Genomic DNA, 20,359 nt, shown 5'->3' with positions numbered 1-20,359 from the left:
ACCTTGTGTTACAGAGCCAAAGTCTTGTTCTGATATCACAACACCTATCTACATGTATTTGGTTTTCAAGTCAATGGCACAAGACACAAAGTGGTGTCAAGGCATGAGACATGTTTCCATATTTGCCTTACTGCAAATGGCTAAGGGGTCCTACCTACTGTAGACCAAAAAAGATTAATGAAAGTGCAAAGTATGCTATGTCACAAGTTTGAAATTTTGGTTCATTGGACCAAAATCTCAATTCAAAGATGTCATGTTAATGCACATATTCAATACTTGTCCCACTTAATCTTATCAAGACTTTACTATCTAGCATATCATAGTCAGACCAATACCATTTTAAAGGAATTACATTGCGAGCTCCAAAATCTTGATCTTGGCAACATATTTGATTTTATATTCATTTCTTAAAATACATAGGCCTACTGAAAATTAAGCAACAATTAAAAGAAAAAAAATATTTCCACAGGCTACATGTACATGTAAACAATAAAAAACAGAATGCACTTGCAGTATGGAAGTAACATACATGCAACACATTCTAATCCTACAAAGGCTGTGAAATGGCATAATCCAACCTTTAATGGCTCCATTTTATTAACAAAATTGTAAATCTGATCTTTCCTAAAAAATAAATAGGATGATTTCATGATAACTCTTGTTATTCACTTATGATTTATTATGAACACCAATACTGAAAATTAGTTTGTATAGCCTCAAAAGCTGCATGAGACTTTGCATGGAAAAGTAATTAAATCAGTGTTTTCTTTGTGCATTTAATAATAGTGGTACATTAAATGGGGTGGGGGCATCACAACTTAATACCTGCCTTGAAGATAATATTTCAACTAAAATTGATTTTTAATAAATAATCTAAACACAAAGAGGTTCTTCTTAATCCTGTCCATAGAAACTTTTCAACTCAATCTTCTTTCTGAGTAATTCCACATTCTTCATCAAAAAAAAATAATGTAAGTGATATTGTACTCAACATGTCAGTTGGAAATACTATGGAAGTGTCAATTTTGAGGAATTCAGATTAAAAAAGAAATCACACAAAGACGTTAACACTTATTTACTGTTCAGGGCAGTAGCAGATCCTGTGCAAGAACTATGTCTGTGCCATAAAACAGTCAGCTTTAGTGTTCAGTCACTAGCTCAGGTTCCAACTCATCATTCATGACCAGAAGAAATCTTGATTCCCAAGCAAATAGGCACAGCATAGTCAGTGTCGTGTCTAGATGATAATCGTATGAAGATCTACTCATTCTCCTCAGAACACTGCCTTCAATCGGTCTTTCATAAAGTTTCAGTTTCTGTCCTAATTGCAGGTAAAGCAGTCAGGAAGCAGTATTAGTTTATTATTGACAGCTCATGTCAGTGGATGACTGCATTAAGAGGATCAGCTCGGATGTTAGGAAGATCAAGACCAGTATCTACATCATCATCCACCTCACCTATAACAGCTCTGTCAAATTAAATTAGCAACAAAAAAAAGAATAGATAAACATATCTGATACAGACAACTCTCTAGACAAAAAGAATGGCAAAGAACAGAGTATAGAGGTCAATACAGAGCAATCTACAGTGTACAAAATAATAATGATAATATAACAGTTCTTGTATAGCGCATTATACCTTTCAAAGGTCTCAATGCGCATATATGAAAGAGTTATGAACAACATTTCCATCACGTAACATATGACTATATTTGCAACATATCATCAATTGTATAGATTAAGATTACAAGGACTTATAACAAAGGTACATTTAGAATGCACTAAACAAGCTACGGGAGAGAACTGACAGTCGGCAGGTCCTCAAAAAGTAGCTTCATTTATTCCAGCAAGGATTCCAGGGATATTCATGACAAGAGGCCAGAGGGTTTTGCATATTTAATGAGCAGGGTGTGGAACAAACACCTCTTTTAATTCAGTCATTACAGCTCTGAATATGTATCAAATTTCATGATTTTGGTATCATTATAAAGAGGAAGAATCATTCTTTCAGGTCATGTGTTTGTATTTTAATATTAAAATATTATGTAGGTTAAACGTTTAGATCTAAAACCTGCTACAAAATAATCACCTGACAAAAGTTATTTTCACACTTTATTTCTGTTTGAGCCAAAATATATGATAAAGCTGAAGATCTAAGCTTTAATATGATAAAGTATAAAAAGAGGTCTTGGAAATGGGTCAAGATCCACCTATTAATAGGCCAAGTACATTTGCAGCTTAAAAGCAAGAATACTTTACTCTCATTGGTCAAAGAGACTACACACCCACATTCAGCTTCTACTCCAAGATCACACCATGTGGTAATCTCTTCAAATTACCTGTGCATGTTGTTTTGAAACATTATCCAACCAATCAAAACTCAGAAATATTAAAAAATCTTGTCTTGTATCTTATTGTTATTTGCTGGATCCTGTCCCATTTCCAAGGTGCAACATCAAGAGTGACATTGTAAGAAAGTACAGAAAATGAGCTTTACGATAATATAGATATTAATTTTGCTAAAAATAAAAACTTTTTGCACAATGTGCAAGAGAAAACTGAGGAAGAAAATTCCATTCAAGAATTTTTTTTCAGGCCCAAAATTCACCTATTCATCAAATTATTTCATTCAAAACAAAGGACTATTATAAAAGAGTAACATTTACTCTTTCCAATGATGCATGAAAATGTGATTCCACTTGAAGATAAAGTGGATAAATTCTTTGAGAAAGAAAATCTCACAATTCATAAGATTCTACAACAAGGTGAATTCAGCCATGAGAGGGTTAGAATAAATCTTGCTTATTTGATCATTAGCATAGGTTCAATTAAACCAAATAAGTGGAATGCCTCTGGCAGTCTCGCCTGCATTACGCGATTTGATATACATGTAGCAGCAGTGCTGACTTTAAAATAGCTAAATAGATCTATGCTCGGCCGGTCGTGCGGCCGAGCATATGTATCCCCCGAACCCACCGCATCATCCGTCATTGCGATATATAGAGCTCACACAGAAATTTGACAAATCAATACAATTTTTACGGCGACAATGACCCTGGCCACATCTTGCCTGTGGGTACCAAACTTGATAACAATAATATGACGTAGCAGCATGACTCTGCAGAACCGAAAGTATTGTCCAGTATCACCTGTTGGGGAATACAATTATAGAGTAATCTGGAAATATTTTGTAAACCTAAACCCAACCCCACCAAAAATGATAGGCATCATCGCTTCACCTTCTAATATTGCTTTTGGAAAAAAAGCAGAAGTTACAGGTTTTACCAAAAACACAAACAATATTGTTACCATGGCAACCATGTCACCCACTCCAGAATCAATAGGCAGCTTTGCTTTACCATAATGGATCTTCATGACAAATTTGAAGATAATTGGAGAAGAAATGCAGCCAGTAGAGCACTCACAAGGAAATCTCTGCTATTTCCACAAAAACTCTTGTTACCATGTCAACGATGTCTCCGCCCACACCAAAATCAATTGGCTGCTTTGCTTTACCATAATGGACCTTCATGCCACATTTGAAAATGATCGAAGAAATAAAGCTGGTAGAGCACTCACAAGGACATCTCTGCTATTTCCACAAAAATTTGTTACCATGGCAACGGTGTATCCACCCACACTAAAATCAATAGGTGGCTTTGCTTTACCATAATGGACCTTCATGTCATATTTGAAGATGATCGGAGAAGTAATGCAGCTGGTAGAGTGCTCACAAAGACATCTCTGCTATTTCCACAAAAACTTGTTACCATGGCAACGATGTCTCCGCCCACCAAAAGCGATAGGCAGCTACTTTACGACATACTCAACCTTCAATCCAAACTTGAAGATAATCGTTGAAGCAATGCAGCTGAAAGGGCGCTCACAAGGAAATCTCTGCGGCGGCGGCACGACGAGGCCAAATCCATATACTCTTTTTACACAGGATTTTCTTAGCCCCAGACTATCACGAACCCCGGATAAAATGCTTGCTTTTTTTTCACACAAAAAACTCTCTAACTCTGGACTAGTGGTAGCTCATGAATAATCTCAAGCACACTGAGGGGTCATATCCAAAATGTCAATGAGGAAAGTATTAATCAAAACACGAATTCCAACTCGCTGACTTATGGCGCGTGCTTTTTCTCATAGCCTTGTTCACTGTTCATGAATATTCATTATGCTTACCTCTGATTGGACAACAGGGCCGGCTCTGTTGCGGGGCATGAATGGGAGCGCTTAGCCCACTTTCGTTTTACACTAGCGATCTTAACCCCGTACTATTGCTCTTAGCACCGCAATTGCTGGGATAACCCTGCTTTTTTGCAGGGCCAAATAATCCCATACTAAAGGTGGGGTTAGCCCACTTTGCAAATATGCTGTGTAAAAAGAAAGTGGGCTAAGCTTAACCCCGTACTATACATGTAGGTGTGGCTATATGGCAATAGAGCCCCACGGAAAGGACGGGGTTAATGAAATTTTAGTGTGTGTAAAAAGGGTAGGAAAGGGTAATAGTACCCTCCAAACTCTGTTCGGGGATACAATAATTATCCATGTAGAAAACACTCATATGATAATAAAACACTATGTCCACTGACCCAACACGACCTTTGACCATGTGACTCAGGTATGTGCAAAACATGCTTAATGACCCTTATATCTATGTTTCTATAAACTTTTGATGCCAATTCAACAATACCCCCAACATGGTCAAAGTTCATTGACCCTAAGTGATCTTTGACCTTTGTCATGTGACCTGAAACTCAGGTAGGATCTCCAGTGATACACTATTACCCTTATATCAAGTTTCAAGAACTATGTCCATATACTTTCTAAGTAATGACGACATTCCAAAACTTAACCTTGGTTAAGATTTCGATATTGATTCCCCCAAAAGGGTCTAAAGTTCATTGACCCTAATTGACTTTTGACCAGCAACTCAGGCAGGATGTTCAGTAATACTTGATTACCCTTATGTCCAAGTTTCATGAAGTATGTCCACTTACTCTTCAAGTTATGACATTTCAAAAACTTAACCTTTGTTAAGTTTCAATGTTGACGATGCCGCTGCTGTCGGAAAAGCGGCGCCAATAGTCTCGCTGTGCTATGCAGGCAAAACAAAAACCTGTACTGGCCAAACAGAAATGTTTTTAGCCTAACAGAGCACTAACAGTAAGTCCAGATACACATTCCTGATTGTGATGTCAAACGTTCATCCATGATGTAAACAAGAGTGTCGCTAAGGCGAGCACATGATATGTCCGCCTGTAACGTGGAAAATGTAGTTATTGGTCAAACAAGAAAAGTGGAATGTGGAGACTTCACCTTTGACCTTCTGACCTAAAAAATCAACAGAATTCCTGGGATCTATGCTAGTATCATACAGACCAAATTATATGAGCCTAGGTGAAGTTAAACTTAAAGTTATCGCGTTAACAAGGACTTCAGAATGGTAAGATGAAAACGTCACTGTGATCTTGAAATTTAGCCTTTTGACCTAAAAATCTATAGGATTCCTGGGATCCATGCTAGTATCATACACACCGAATTATATGGGCCTTCAGCCTAGGTTAAGTTAAACTAAAGTAATCGTGTTGCAAGGACTGCAAAAAGGGTAAGATGAAAACATGTCACTGTGACCTTGACCTTTAGACCACAATATTAATAGGCTTCCCGAGATCCATGCAAGTATCATACACACCAAATTATATGAGCCTAGGTTAAGTTAAACTGAAGTTATCACGTTGCAAGGACTGCAGAAGGGTAAGATGAAAATTGGCACTGTGACCTTGACCTTTGGACATAAAAATCAACAGGCTTCCTGGGATCCAAGCTAGTATCATACACACCAAATTATATCAGCTTTAATAGGTTAAGTTAAACTGAAGTTATCGCATTTACAAGGAAAAGTTAACCAACGGACACTGAGCATGACATTATACACCCTTTAGGAAGGGCGTATAAAAATGTATTGAGACGTTAGGCATTGCTGCCAAAATACTAGTTGTAACATGGCAAAGAACTATCAATTGCTAAATGAACTGACAAATCAATATCATTACATGCGCACTTGGTTTGAAATACTCACCAGGGACCAATCAGTGCGTTTAATTTGCAATCCATCACAAATCTTTGTGTTACAGAGTGCTGGACTTTAATAGGCTAAGGTCACAACTTCCAAATTTAGCCTGCTCAGTGACCGGGCGGCAAGTTTTTAGCCAATTTTGCCCAGGCACCGACCGGCAGCCGTCCGGGCACCACTGGTTTTGGGGGCACCGCTCAAGATTTAGCTTGCGAGTTAAAACCGTGGTGGCGCCTGCTCACTTTTCACTCGCCACCCGAAATACGCTTGGTGCCCAGTTGGTCGCTGTCCGACATAATCGAGCGGGCGCCTAAATGATTTAGGTTGAAAATTGAACCCTTTTGGATCAACAGCTGTCGAGGTGTCATCGGCCGTTAGCTCGTCGGTCAGAGATCGGTCAATGATCTCGTGGCGAACTCAAGATTGGACGGGCAATTACCTAAAAATAGGCTGGTGGGGTACCACCCAAGATTCGGTGGGTCATCAGCCAATCACCGTTCGGACGATTAACAGATAAGTTCCCCGACTTGACCGAAATTTGGCCTTGAGAAATGGGTAATTGACCTAAATTCCAGCAGCGCCCGAGCAGGCTACTAATTGGTCGGTCGCCGCTCTGAGTTGTGACTTAAGCCTAAGATTTATTTCTCTAATTAATACTTACATGTTATCACCTCTGATGATATAAAGTCCAAGAACCACTTGCTCCACTCCTGCAGTATTGCTGTATACCCTCTCATGGCTCTCATCCAAAATTAAATTGATAGTTTGATCAAACCCTTTCAAAGTTCCCTGAAAGTGAAATAATGTAAAACCAAACTCATATTATATAACAAGAAGTTGATTTGTTCTTCATTAATTTGAGTTTTTTGTTGGAAACAAGTGAAATTATAAGGTCACCGAATTATCTTTTTATAGTTGAGAATCTTTTACTTACATTTTCTGACAATTCTTCAGAGATGAAACTTTTTGACAGAAATAAACTGACAACATTGGAACATGAACTGTCAGAAAAATAAGTGGACGTGGGAGAAGTGAACATACATATTCTAGGTTTATTGCATAAGTGTTCTTATAGACAAAAACATAATAACATGTAAATATCCGTAAAACACAAAATTAAAAAAGGACTTCTTTTTTTTTTTTTACAGAATTGGCACGTTACACCTGCTCTGCTATGAAGGTGAGAAAAAAAAATTGATTTTTCTGTAGCTCCATGTGTTATCATTTTTCTAAAGGTCATGTCATAATGCGAGCATGACTGAGTTAGAACATTGGAAAAAGGAGCTGCCAAACACAAGCAAATCACAATTTAAGATTTTTCTGGCTTTTACTACTGGTCATCTGTTCGGAAAAACAAAGTTAACTTTTTCCTGAACATGCATCATTCATATTTTATGCTTAAGGTCTCATATAGAAGTAGAAAATATTCAAGTTATGTAAATTTATTTTCCAAATAGTAAAAGCCAGTAAAAACTCAATTTAAAATCGTAATTTGCTTATTGCAAATTTTGGGGGGCACCATTTTCCAATGTTCTAACTCAGTCATAAGTGCAATATGATCATTGAGGTGGACAAATTAATGAAATGACATTAAAAAAATCTTCACACAATTATGGTTTAGTTTTTTTCTGGAACACACTTTATTAGTAATAGGATTGTATACTTGATCCGAAAAATATAAGTCAGAAAAAATCTTGGAACTGGCAGCATTCGAACATGTCATGTATTGATTATCAGACAGTGAGTCTGCAACCAGGCCATAGCTGGTTCCATGGCACAGTCATGATGATAAAAGAACAAATACAGCAGTGCCTCTGATATTTAATCTGACTTGCTTTCATAGTCTGTCGTGGACAATGGAGTGAATTGTTATTATTGTACTAAATTTTGGCTTGCATCCAGTAATTTTTTTTAAACTGCAGTATTTGAACGGAACTCTAATTCAAGATACTCACCACAATTTGTCTCCCATCGTTGGTTATTACTGAGACAGTGTCTTTGAATAAAAATGGGTTAAGGATCTATCAAGTTGATGCTGAAATAACACAGGGCTTGTGCCTACACAGTATACCAAGACAAATTACAGGCACATCACATAATACTTGCCAACTCTACTGCCTTTGGCGGTAGTCTACCGCTTTTAAGCATTTTTCCAAAAAAATAAGATCAAGACAATACATATTGCTATATAATTGGAATGAAGTGTTTGAGTGGATTTCGCCATCAAAGCTAGAAATTCACAGGTACTTGTTTTGCTTGGCACGTTCATCTGATTTTAAACATGGCGGATGATGCCAGAAAGCACATTACAACAGTAAACGATGAAAAGTGAGCCAAAGTGCTTACCAACACCAAATTGATATTTTGTGGAGGTTCTGATGCAATTAGAGCACAATTTCCCTATAGCAATGATTTTCCAGTCATGAATGTTTGTCAATTTCAATGAAATCTAACTCCATTTTTATTTTTTTTTCCATTAAAACATTTCAATCTTTACAACTCATAATAAATACAAATAGTTTGGGTATCCAAAGAAAATAAATCAAATACACAGGAAGAAACACAATAGTATTATAGTTAAAGTAAGAATGAAACAGGGTCATTCTCAGAAAAATGCACCAATTGATGTCGAAAATAATTGTAAAAATGAAGTATACAGAATGGATTAAAAGATGCATATTGTGAAAGTAAAAGTACCAGAAAGTTGCAACAGAAAAAAGTCAATTACTGACCGGATTAACTCAAGCACTGTATATCAATGTTACAGAAGTCAATCATTAACATTGACCACAATATGTTACTCAATCATATCACTTTTGAAATGAATAAAATAGAAATGCACAAAATTCAGTTGAAGTGTGGTGTAAAAAATGTTATTTACTGAAGCTGAAATGTTTGCAAGATAGAAAAAATATTCAATACTGTTTTTCAGAACCAGTATACTACCAAATAACATATAACTAAAAGTACCATAAGAATCATTGCACATCTTTCATTCAGTTTAATGTTCATAATTTAAATGAGGCATCTTTAAAATAACTTTTAAGACAAAATACTGGAAAATCGTTTTATACATACTTAAACACCGCTGCGTAATTCGCCATTTTCGGCACCCCTTGTGCCTGCCCAATTGGCCACTCACCACCTCCTAACTCCGCTCACTTGGCGTGCGTATTCATACATGTACGTGAAGTTTTTCTTTTCTACTTTTTCTCGCAATTAGGAGTAAGATAGCTACAGTGTAATTTTCTTATGATTACGGTAAATGTATTAACAAGTTTTATAGACTATACTCTGTGTAAAATGTTCATATTGCAGAGTGTGATTATTTTTAGGGCCTCAAGCTTTTTGTTATTGATCCACGCTTATATCAATTATTCTATTATCCTCCAAAATTATATATTCCGTATTTTTATGAAATACATTTTTTGAAAGCCTTGACAAAATTTTCATTGATTTCCATTGTCTACATATATGAATATCATTTTAATCCATTCATGAATTTCATGAGTATAAAACCTTACCTATAAAGCTCTTTCAGCACATTTGTCATTCAAAATAATAATATTTGCCCCTCGTCCAACTCCTTCATTTTTGGATTCCTTTATGTACTGACATTCATCTAAAATAAGCTCATCATGCAAAACAATATCTATAATTCTTGGCCAAATCACCTAGCAGGTTTAAGTTCATATTCAAACTCCCATCAACAGAATTAGAGGAAAAAATGCACTCAAGAAAATTTAATTTTGTTCAAAACAAATTGGTCAATTTCAATCCTGTTCCGTTTTTAAACTCTAATGAAACATATTTAAAAAAAAGAAATCTTCAGAAAAATGACAAAGTTTCATCTATTTAAAATTAAAATCAATCAGGAATTACATGTAATTAAACTAGGCCTACTGACCGATTTCAAAAGGCCTATCTAGCCCTATCAGCGAGAAACTTTTTATTATTCATTTATTCATTCATAAAATTTTTTATTTCATATAAATTTGAAAAATTAATCAGATACAGGCCTAACGTACAGTATCATTAGGCTCATGAGTTATCACATAACTACCTCTAGTAATCCTTATTTTATCCCAAATTCCTATACCGGTACTTAATATTGGTAATCATCAAAATATGAATAAGAAACATTAAAAAATGCATTATACCAAGCCTTGAAATAAGCGGGCGCTGAGCGCAAATTCGCGCTCATAACGCCATCAATTGCGCCCATGAAGCCCCAAAATCATCAAAATTTTGACGACCGGGCGCAAATATTTTCCAGGTAATTGCGCCCGCCGTGAGTGAGCAGTAAGGCCATATCATACATGTAATTTAAATATCTGTAAAGCCAAAATCAAATAACTTTCAATTTACGATAAACACAGTTTAAAATTGCCAAGTGCGTCTCTTTTTCTGTACCATAAAAAGTGAGCTACGTCCGTCTTTTTTTTCCCTGTAATACATGTGCGCGCGTTCTTCCGGTAGCGGTTTTTCCATACTTCACCATGTGCAATTTCTAATGCACACATTTCCAGTCAGGATATCACAATTCTGTGATATAGTTATTCAAATTGCACAGGAGATAAATCCCTGTTCACAGCACATACGATGTGCAAGTCTTTTATCCTCACAGTCGCCAACCTTGCTTGTCAAAACGGAGCCTTAATAATCCAAAATAACTTAGCTTATAGTTGTGAATTGTAGCTTTTTAATTTCTTTCCTGGAGAGGGGTAAATATCAGACAATAAATGATCTAACAAGGCTCCATCAAAAAAAATAGGAGGACGCCGCATGCACTTGAGTGTGGTGTTATAGCAAGCCAGTTTTGAGCTCATGTCTGCCAGAGCTCTGGGTGAGAAATCTATCAGTAATGGCCTAAGTGATGGTGATTTTCCGTTTGAGATAGAGTTTAGATTTCATGTTAATTATTGAAAACTGCCAAAAAACATTATGATTTCTTCATTGTGATGAATATTTAAGTTATTAATGAATACATTTTCACCGAATTCAGACTCTCCCAGAATGAAAGGCATTTTCTGTGGAGATCTGCGTTTTCAAATAACTTGTGAAAAACTTAAGGTACGTGAACCTACAATACATGTACATAGCCTGTGGCTATGTGCTGGAATTTGAATTGACTGAGTTGTTTGATTTCGTTTCTTAATTTCTTTAACATAATTTATATGCAATCCAAGAGCACCTCACAGCCACAATTACACACAAACACTCACCCACTCCCATGATTCAAACCATAAAAAAACCTTAAAAAATATTTTTTTTTCTAAATTTATTATTTGATCTGAATTCTCTCTTTCTCCATCTCTCTCTCTTTTTTAAATTTTTTATTTCATTCATCTATTTAGATTTTTTTTTTTTTTGGGGGGGGTCATGATCATGGTTCATTAAAGACGAAAAATAAATAAGCCCATGTGTGTGTGGTTGTAAAGGGGATGTGGAGTGAGGGTGTCAAAACACTTAAACATTTAAATCTGATTTCTTAAATGTTTGAATAAGCCTAATACTTAGCATATGTTATTCATTTACTAATTAAAAAATTGCAGGAGCTGCGCTTAATATAAACAAATTTGCGGTGTGGTTCACCGTTATATATATATTTTGTTAAATTGCCCCTGGTTCCAGAAAATTGCCCCCGGTTCCTGTAAAAAGCCCATGAGCCGGGGGCAATTTTTTTTTAAAATTGCCCCCGGCTCACAGGTGCTTATTTCAAGGCTTGCATTATACGATCATTAACAGGCTAGAAAAAAAAGACATGGAGGGGCTGCAGAACCAGGGAGGATTCACCCCCACTTTTTTATGTGAAAAACTCTATACAAAAACATTGTGATTTCGCCTGGTCAGCCTCCAACTTTCAAAACCATTCCATGACCCCTGGAAGAAACATTTCTTTAACCATATTTTTAAACATAACTATCCCTATGACTCCAAGTTGTTTGTGTTGGTACAGTCTTTAATTAGTTTAAATTGATCTATATCGAAGTAACATTTTTTAAGCATTGTTGACACGGTTTGTTATAGAGCAAGATAATTTCTTAAATACTTTTTCTCATACACTTTGGAGACATTAATTATAAACTGAACCTCAAATACCTCTGCTGAACAATGTTGAAATGATTTTATTGCTATTAATAATACAACAGTGTGGTCTAGTGGTTAAGGCACCGGCGTTCAAAGCTGGGGGCCCGGGTTCGATTCCCGGCAGAGACATTTTTTCAGTATCACCAATTTTTCCAAAGGGTAGATAGCTCTGGGGAACCTTGATTTAAGCTACGCCTACCATTGTTCTCTTCATCCATTTCTTTACAATATTTAAATAAAAAAGAGTTGCCAAAAGCTGTTGTACATGTAAAGCTTTACACACATATATATATATATATTTGCTATTTTACAGTAACCCTTTCGTCAGAGTGAATTTCCCCTTCAAGACAGGTCGAAATAATGGTACCTAAGAAACACCTATAAGTTTAAATCCCTGATTCGCTACACAATTCAAAATTCATGCGGTATCCGCCATCCGTCACCATAATTATAGAAACTAGTTAAAGAACCTGATATCCACTTGGACTAGCTGCAATGAAGTAATTACTCTGAAAAAATTAACACTAGTTGTTATTATTATATCATTTACATTAAACTATATATGTATCATATCGATATCTATTCGGATTCATTATGATGTTGAAATATGAAAAATTACTTTTATTACAGAATGTTCTAAATCTGTTATTTTTCTGTTATCCAAGTTACGCATGTGGTTCAAAGAAATCCCGAACTCGTCTATTTCGGTGTGTTAATGGTAGCGCACAATGGTGCTCATATTACATTTCGTTTGGTATGTATGTGATGATGTGCTGTTCTACTACATGTATATACAATCTGGCCAAGATAAATCCATCACTCACTAATTAAAATCATTTTGGCATTAAAATGTTTGTGTTTAATCATATCAACGATAAAGTATAGACCTAAAATGGTGAAAAAATACAAATAATATCTAATCAGTTCATAATACTAATTTTGTCGATAGGAGTCCATTCAAGGTCAATAATTATGACTGATATTATCTGGAAAGGCTATACCTTTCCTTGCTGATCTAGTATGTCATGATCTTCATCTCTGTCATTTTTGCTTCTGCAATTATTACTTTTGCCATTATTACTTCTGTCATTTTTACATCTGCCATTATTACCTCTGCCATTTTCACCTCTGCCATTTTCACCTCTGCCATTTTTACCTTTGCCATTATTACCTCTGCCATTTTTACCTCTGCCATTTTTACCTATGCCATTATTACCTTTGCCATTTTTACCTCTGTCATTTTTACCTTTGCCATATTTACCTCTGCCATTTTTACCCGGCACCGCCTGCTCCATGGTCAACGATCGAGGGGGCTTTACCGTCACCCTCAGCAAAAGGGAGAGTGGGATAGAGAGAAAGGGAGGAGGGTCTGGGAGAGATAGAGAAGAAATTGAAGTGAGAGAGAATGTAAAAGAGTAGGCCTACTAAACAAGGCAAAAGCGATTTTGTGTCTCGCCACTTATGAAAATAACCAGAAATATTGTGATTTGTGGGGCACGCAACAGAATTGTATCAAAACTTCATTGTGAAGTCACTGGGATGGAATAACACTTGTCATAAGAGCCTTGCATATAAACTTTAATGTTGATCTGAAAATTACCTTTGACCTTACCATGTGACCTCCCACTGCAGCAAAACATGCAATTCTCTCCTTCTACTCCAGTCTCAATCGGCCATTTTGTTATGATTCATAACAAAAATGGCCGATCAGGACTTAAACTTATAGTTTTTTTGAGGTTCCAGTCTGTGCCTCGATGTCAGGATTCTACCATCGATAGACCTTCATCCATATAATCGTGGTAAGTGCATAATTTCTGTTTTCAAATTTATCTTGCTAGATATTTTGACCATAATTTTCCTTTGTCCCGAGAGTATAGGCAAATGCACAGTGAGCTCCTGGGCGGCGGCCCAGGCCGGCGCTCCCTGGGTTACAAGTACCGGTACTCCGGGGGGGGGGCCACTTACATTGATGAGTGGATACCATGCGCGACCCAAAAAATACACGTAAAAAGGATGTCTTTTTCACAATAGGGCACGTTACATACGTAACGTGATAAGGGTGTCAAAAACACAAAAATTATAAAAAAGGGTATCTATTTCACTAGGAAAATTATGTGTTTAGGGTCGAATTTGCGGGGCTGATAAAACAAAATTAAAATGTTTTATAAAGGATGTCCTTTTTGCCCCAACACTTCGTGTTTAGAGTCCGATTTGCACGAGGCGTAGAAGGTGGGGTCGTACTAAACCAAATAAGGTAAAGCCGATGACCGAAAGACCCGTTACAATCCGAAAAGAAAATTGGTCTCCCAAACTGGAGACCGTCTCTGAAATTGGATACCCCCACAAAAATCTTCATATAAATCATAGAAGTCTCTGATATTGAAGATAATCTCTCTCTCGGGAGACAGTCTCCAATATTGGCCATGTGCCTCTACTGTTTAGGGGTTCATTTCAAGGAATATTTGCCAAGAACGGTTTTGTTTCCAATACTTGTTAAGGGTAGAGATTCACACGCCCATACTTGTTAAGGGGTGCATTTTCAGAATATGGAAATTACGTGTTTATAGGGTGCTTTTCGAGACCCCATGGTCGCGCATGGTATCCACTCGTGAATGGAAGTGCCCCCCCCGGGGGGGGGAGGGGCACTCGACCAAAAAAGTGGTAGGGGTGTGCCGCGGGCGAGACAAAAAACGGGGGCCTTGGAGCGGGCTTATTGTAAAAAGGAGGGTCCTCGGAACAATTTTGTGAAAACGGGGGTCCTTGGAACGGATCGCCAGCATGTGAGTACGTGCGTATGCACCCCTATGGAACTGGCATGCGTGCATGATGCAGCTATAGCGCGGCCTCCGCCGGGTGCGCTAGTGCAGAGACGATGGTCGGACAGCGCTCGGCGGCCGCTTTTCACCAAAATTGCAGCAAATCAATGCGACCGGAACAGCGTAACGAAAAATATGCGAAGCTTTAGAGCGGATTTCTTTCTTCTTTTTTCTCGATAAGAACAAAATGTTATGCCTTGGAGCGGCTTTCTTTGTTTTGTTTTTTCTCAATAAGACAAATATGCTATGCCTTGGAACGGAAATTTTGGTGTAAAAATGGGGGTCCCCTCCGCGGTACATACCCACTATGCATTATATACTGAGTGCCCCCCCCCCCGACCCGGTACTAAGTAACGTATGGTACCGTACTCGTACTTTTTCGGTCTACCTATCTATACCTATGGATACCTATGGCCTATGGATGCTTCTGAACGCAGTCTAAGACTCTATATTCAGTCCCAAATTCTGTCTCCTTTTTAGGTTGGCCGGATCATGTCCTGGTGGGTCAGCATCAAACTTGAACTTTACAGGTTCACATCTCCAATACTTATCCAATTCATTCTCGAAGCTGTGGACACTGGGTGCATTTACTAATTCATTACTTAGTCTATTCCAAGGTTTCCTCATTCTTATGTAAAAGGAATTCTTACGTTTCTCAGTTAGACAGTTACTGACCTCGGAATGTACAATTTTTTATCATGACCCCTGGTAGGCCCCTGCACCTGTCCCAAATCTGGCACTACTTCCTGGTCATACCTGTGAAATAACTTGTATGTTTCGATCATGTCTCCTCGTGCACGGCGATAAGCTAATGTAGGAAGTTTTAGTTGAATCAATCTTTCTTCATATGGGAGGTTCTTAACCTCAGGTACCAACTTAGTGGCCCTTCTTTGTACATTTTCTATTGCTTGAATATGTTTCTTTAAGTATGGACTCCATACTGCATGAGCATACTCCAAATGAGGTCTAATCAATGCTTTGTATAGGAGCAAGAAGTTCTCCTTGTGAAGATAAACAAATGTTCTCCTAATAAGATTCATTAGCCTATTGGCTTTATTTATCTTTGACTGAAAGTGCTGGTCAAAACTAAGCTTTGTGTCAACAATCACTCTTAAATCTTTACTAGTTTCAACTTGTGATAGATTATGTGAGGCATTATCATGTGTCATTGTATAGACATTGAAATCATCATTTCTTTTACCTATTGTAAGTACACACCATTTATCCGGATGGAACTTTAAAGTGATTGGTTATCATTGGTTTGACTTTTAAAGGACAAGTCCACCCCAACAAAAACTTGATTTGAATAAAAAGAGAAAAATTCAACAAGCTTAACACTGAAAATTTCATCAAAATCGGATGTAAAATAAGAAAGTTATGGCATTTTAAACTTTGCTTATTTTCAACAAAATAGTTATATGAACGAGCCAGTTACATCCAAATGAGTTGATGACATCACTCACTCACTATTTCTTTTGTATTTTATTATATGAAATACGAAATATTTTTATTTTCTCGTCATTGTCATGTGAAATGAGGTTTCATTCATCCCTGAACACGTGGAATTCCATTATTTTAACATTTTGTGCTTCAGGCAATGAGGTCCTAATCATCAAATTTGTAAAAATTGACATATTGTATTTAATTCAAACAATAAAAAAACAAAAGAAACAGTGAGTGAGTGACGTCATCGACTCTCTCATTTGGATGTAACTGGCTCATTCATGTAACTATTTTGTTGAAAATAAGCGAAACTTTGAAATGTCATAACTTTCTTATTTTACATCCGATTTTGATGAAATTTTCAGCATTGTGCTTGTCTGATTTTTCTCTATTGACTTAAATCAACATTTTTCTGAGGTGGACTTCCTAGTGGACTTGACCTTTAAAAAATCTGAGCTAGAAGGTCACACTTGTCACCTGTGTTTGTGATGTTACAAAAATGAAGCCCAGAAAAAATTGCGTTCGAAAATAATTATTTAGTGCTTCAAAAATTGAAATATAAAGTGACCGTAAACACCACCTTAATTTCTTCCCATACAATTATGTGTACTATTTAGGTGTCTATTAGACGCCTATATTTACAAAATAGGGGTTGCCTTGTAGATTTCGCTTTTCATTCTCAATAATGGTTGTTTTCAGGGTTTATTAATTCTAATACATGCAAAGTTCTCTCCTTCTACCCCCGTCTCGATCGGCCATTTTGTTACAATTCATAACAAAAATGGCCGATCGAGACTAGCCTGGGGCGTTTTGGGGAGTGAAAGTTATATACTGTACGTATGGAGTCACTCTAGTCTTGAGGACGCAATGATGATGATTTTTTTTAGATGTCATATATACTTCATCATTGACGTCTTGACACTCTCTCCATAGACTCTTCAGCGAACGACCAAAACAAAGATGGATTCCCCCCAAAAATCCATCTTTTTAAACCGAAGTTACTCGAAGTTTGTTAATTTTATTAATTCTTACACCTTCCTACGCCTAATGCGTAGGAAGGTTTTAAATATTACTTTAAAAAATGTAAAAAAAATGAAGATTTCTTACCTAACTGATGCCGCGTAGACCCCTCGTTCCACATGTAAACAACGGAAATACAATAGCGTCGACCCTTGAACCGCTTATGTATGACGTACTTCCGGAAAGCAATGCCGGCTTAACGAACAATTTAGAGATAAAAAATCTTATTTAACAAATATCAAAATTTATTTTGTGATCATAAATAATTTATATATATTAATATGAATTATTTATGATCACAAAATAAATTTTGATATTTGTTAAATAAGATTTTTTATCTCTAAATTGTTCGTTAAGCCGGCATTGCTTTCCGGAAGTACGTCATACATAAGCGGTTCAAGGGTCGACGCTATTGTATTTCCGTTGTTTACATGTGGAACGAGGGGTCTACGCGGCATCAGTTAGGTAAGAAATCTTCATTTTTTTACATTTTTTAAAGTAATATTTAAAACCTTCCTACGCATTAGGCGTAGGAAGGTGTAAGAATTAATAAAATTAACAAACTTCGAGTAACTTCGGTTTAAAAAGATGGATTTTTGGGGGGAATCCATCTTTGTTTTGGTCGTTCGCTGAAGAGTCTATGGAGAGAGTGTCAAGACGTCAATGATGAAGTATATATGACATCTAAAAAAAATCATCATCATTGCGTCCTCAAGACTAGAGTCACTCCCCACTAACGCCTGGTACTCCTTCCTATACTTCCCCACATACGGGTACAAAACCAGAAACTTTCGCCCCCCAAAAATTCTACTTTCTCTCTAAAAGATCTAGCCCTAAAACATGTACATGGGGTCCAACTTCATTTCCAACATTTCTGCGATTTGCGTGCTGTCGCCAAGCGGAAGACAAAGAAATCAAGATGGCGACGTAAACACGGCCGTAAGCTCTTCCCATCTTTTCATAACAAATCTCTCATTTTTTATGAAATCAATATCGCAGAAATGTTGGAAATGAAGTTGGACCCCATCATGCCCATGTACATGTTTTAGGGCTAGATCTTAGTTTTAGAGGGAAAGTAGAATTCTCGGGGGCGAAAGTTTCTGGTTTTGTACCCGTATGTGGGGAAGTATAGGAAGGAGTACCAGGCGTTAGTGGGGAGTGACTCCATACGTACAGTATTTAACTTTCACTCCCCAAAACGCCCCAGGCTATAAGAGACGGGGGTAGGAGAGCTGAGAGAACTTTTCGTTTTTTGAGGTTCCAGTCTGTGCCCAGATGTCAGAAAAACTGCCACTCGTTAGACCATCATCCCTATAATCGTGGTAAGTGCTTGATTTCTGTTTTAACTATTTATTTGGAGAATTATTTTGACCATACTTCACGCTTGTCAGGTGAGTATGCCAAATTGCACGTACGATCCTGGCCTGGGCTCCCGACCGCTACGCGGCCGGGAGCCCCCTGGCCTGGGTTAGTGAACATCATGACGTGTAACCCCGGCTCAGCCATGTCAGCTCAGCTCCGTCTAACTTTTTTACCGGTAATAAAGGATACGATTAACGTAGCTCTCGAGAGTAGATGCCATATTGATAAAAGATAGTCCTTGACCAGATTCCAGGCAAATTCAATACATTCAACTTTTCTCGTGCTTTATTCACCGTTCTTGTCACGCCGTCCGCGATCCTGCGTCTCGGAAGCTAGCTAAGATATAGCAGCGCTAGCGCAGCTTGCTCGCAGGGCCTAGGGAGCCAGCACGCCACGGGCTGACATGGCCTGGCCGGCGAATATTTTTTCCGTACATGGAAACGCTATGACATGAATTATTCATAAGTTGAGCTAAAAATTTAAAGTGCGCAGGCGCATGGACCCTCGTACCCGCTCAAATTTGTCGATCTAAATAGTGCGGTTTGGTGTGTCATCCCGTAGGACTAGCGTGCCAAAATTGATTTTTTGGTTGTTTTGGCTTCAATAGGGTCCCCTTAGACCAAAAACGATTGGGGTCAAATTTTCAGACCCCTCCTTCCCTTTGTGGGGGGTCCATTTTGGCGCCATATTGGCCTGTACAAAGCCCAATAGGATAATCCATTGTTTTCAACCTTATTTCTCAATTTTCTTCGCCAATTTTATTTTTAAGTTGTCTGAGGTGTACAAGAATGAATATTTGATGATGTTGTGAAGTCAATATTTTTTCACTTTTGCCATACGGGGGGCGGATTTTGCGAAAAATGCCCCCAAATTGTAAAATATTACCCCAAAAATGTAATTTTCCCCCTTTTTTGGCACTAGAATTAGGACAAAAAGATTACAAAATGAAGTGCATATGTCTTTTTGTACAGTCCAATAACAGAGGAATACATCACAAGTAATTTATATGAATATTATTGGTAAATTAATGTAAAAGTCACCCCATTTCAGGATTTTATGCAGTGAAAACCTAACTACAACACTAGAGGGCGCCATAACTTATCATGATGATATTAGTGTGGAACGGTATATCATGACACAGTTCCTGCAGGATTTTTGTGCCAAAATTGTGTTGTTTTTTTTATTCACTTGGGTCCAATCTATCACGATATGATGAGGTTCCAATTTTCCCCCACCCTCACCCACTGCCTGAGGGGGGAAGGTCACCTATATCGAGACCCACTAAAATCAGGAGTATTAGTAATTTTGCGCCCGGTTAAACAATGAATTATTTTATGGTGTTTTATCATCCCTAGACAGCTAAAATGCCTATATCTGAAGGGTTCAAGTTGGACGAGCATCCTACCAACCATATCCCCTACTCCCCCCCCCCTGCCAACTGACTGGCATACAACTGTCACCATTTGGCCACTCGTTCTAGAGTACAATTTACGATTAAAGGACTTTTATTCGAATTGACAATTATGTACTTCTCGGCTAATTTCCAA

General features: G+C 37.4%; 1 protein-coding gene across 2 annotated transcripts; it reads right to left on the bottom strand.

The window, feature by feature from the left end:
• Positions 1–133: 133 nt before the first annotated feature.
• On the bottom strand, positions 134–19,178 carry LOC121410095 (U6 snRNA-associated Sm-like protein LSm8). 2 transcript variants are annotated; one of them, XM_041601964.1, is made up of 4 exons: positions 19,002–19,178; positions 8,037–8,077; positions 6,743–6,870; positions 134–1,468 (listed from the first exon to the last, which is right to left on the bottom strand). In XM_041601964.1, exons 1-4 carry the CDS (start codon positions 19,030–19,032, stop codon positions 1,378–1,380), a joined length of 291 nt encoding a protein of 96 aa, XP_041457898.1. In that variant the 5' UTR covers positions 19,033–19,178; the 3' UTR covers positions 134–1,377. The 2 variants fall into 2 exon arrangements, with proteins under 2 accessions (XP_041457898.1, XP_041457897.1); XM_041601963.1 differs by lacking the exons at positions 8,037–8,077; positions 19,002–19,178 and adding an exon at positions 7,016–7,135.
• Between the last annotated feature and the right edge of the window lie 1,181 nt (positions 19,179–20,359).

Source organism: Lytechinus variegatus, chromosome 3 (genome assembly GCF_018143015.1).
Source record: "Lytechinus variegatus isolate NC3 chromosome 3, Lvar_3.0, whole genome shotgun sequence".
Classification (NCBI taxonomy): domain Eukaryota; kingdom Metazoa; phylum Echinodermata; class Echinoidea; order Temnopleuroida; family Toxopneustidae; genus Lytechinus; species Lytechinus variegatus.
Note: the sequence above shows the minus strand (reverse complement) of the source record. Positions and strands in the feature narration are given on the sequence as shown.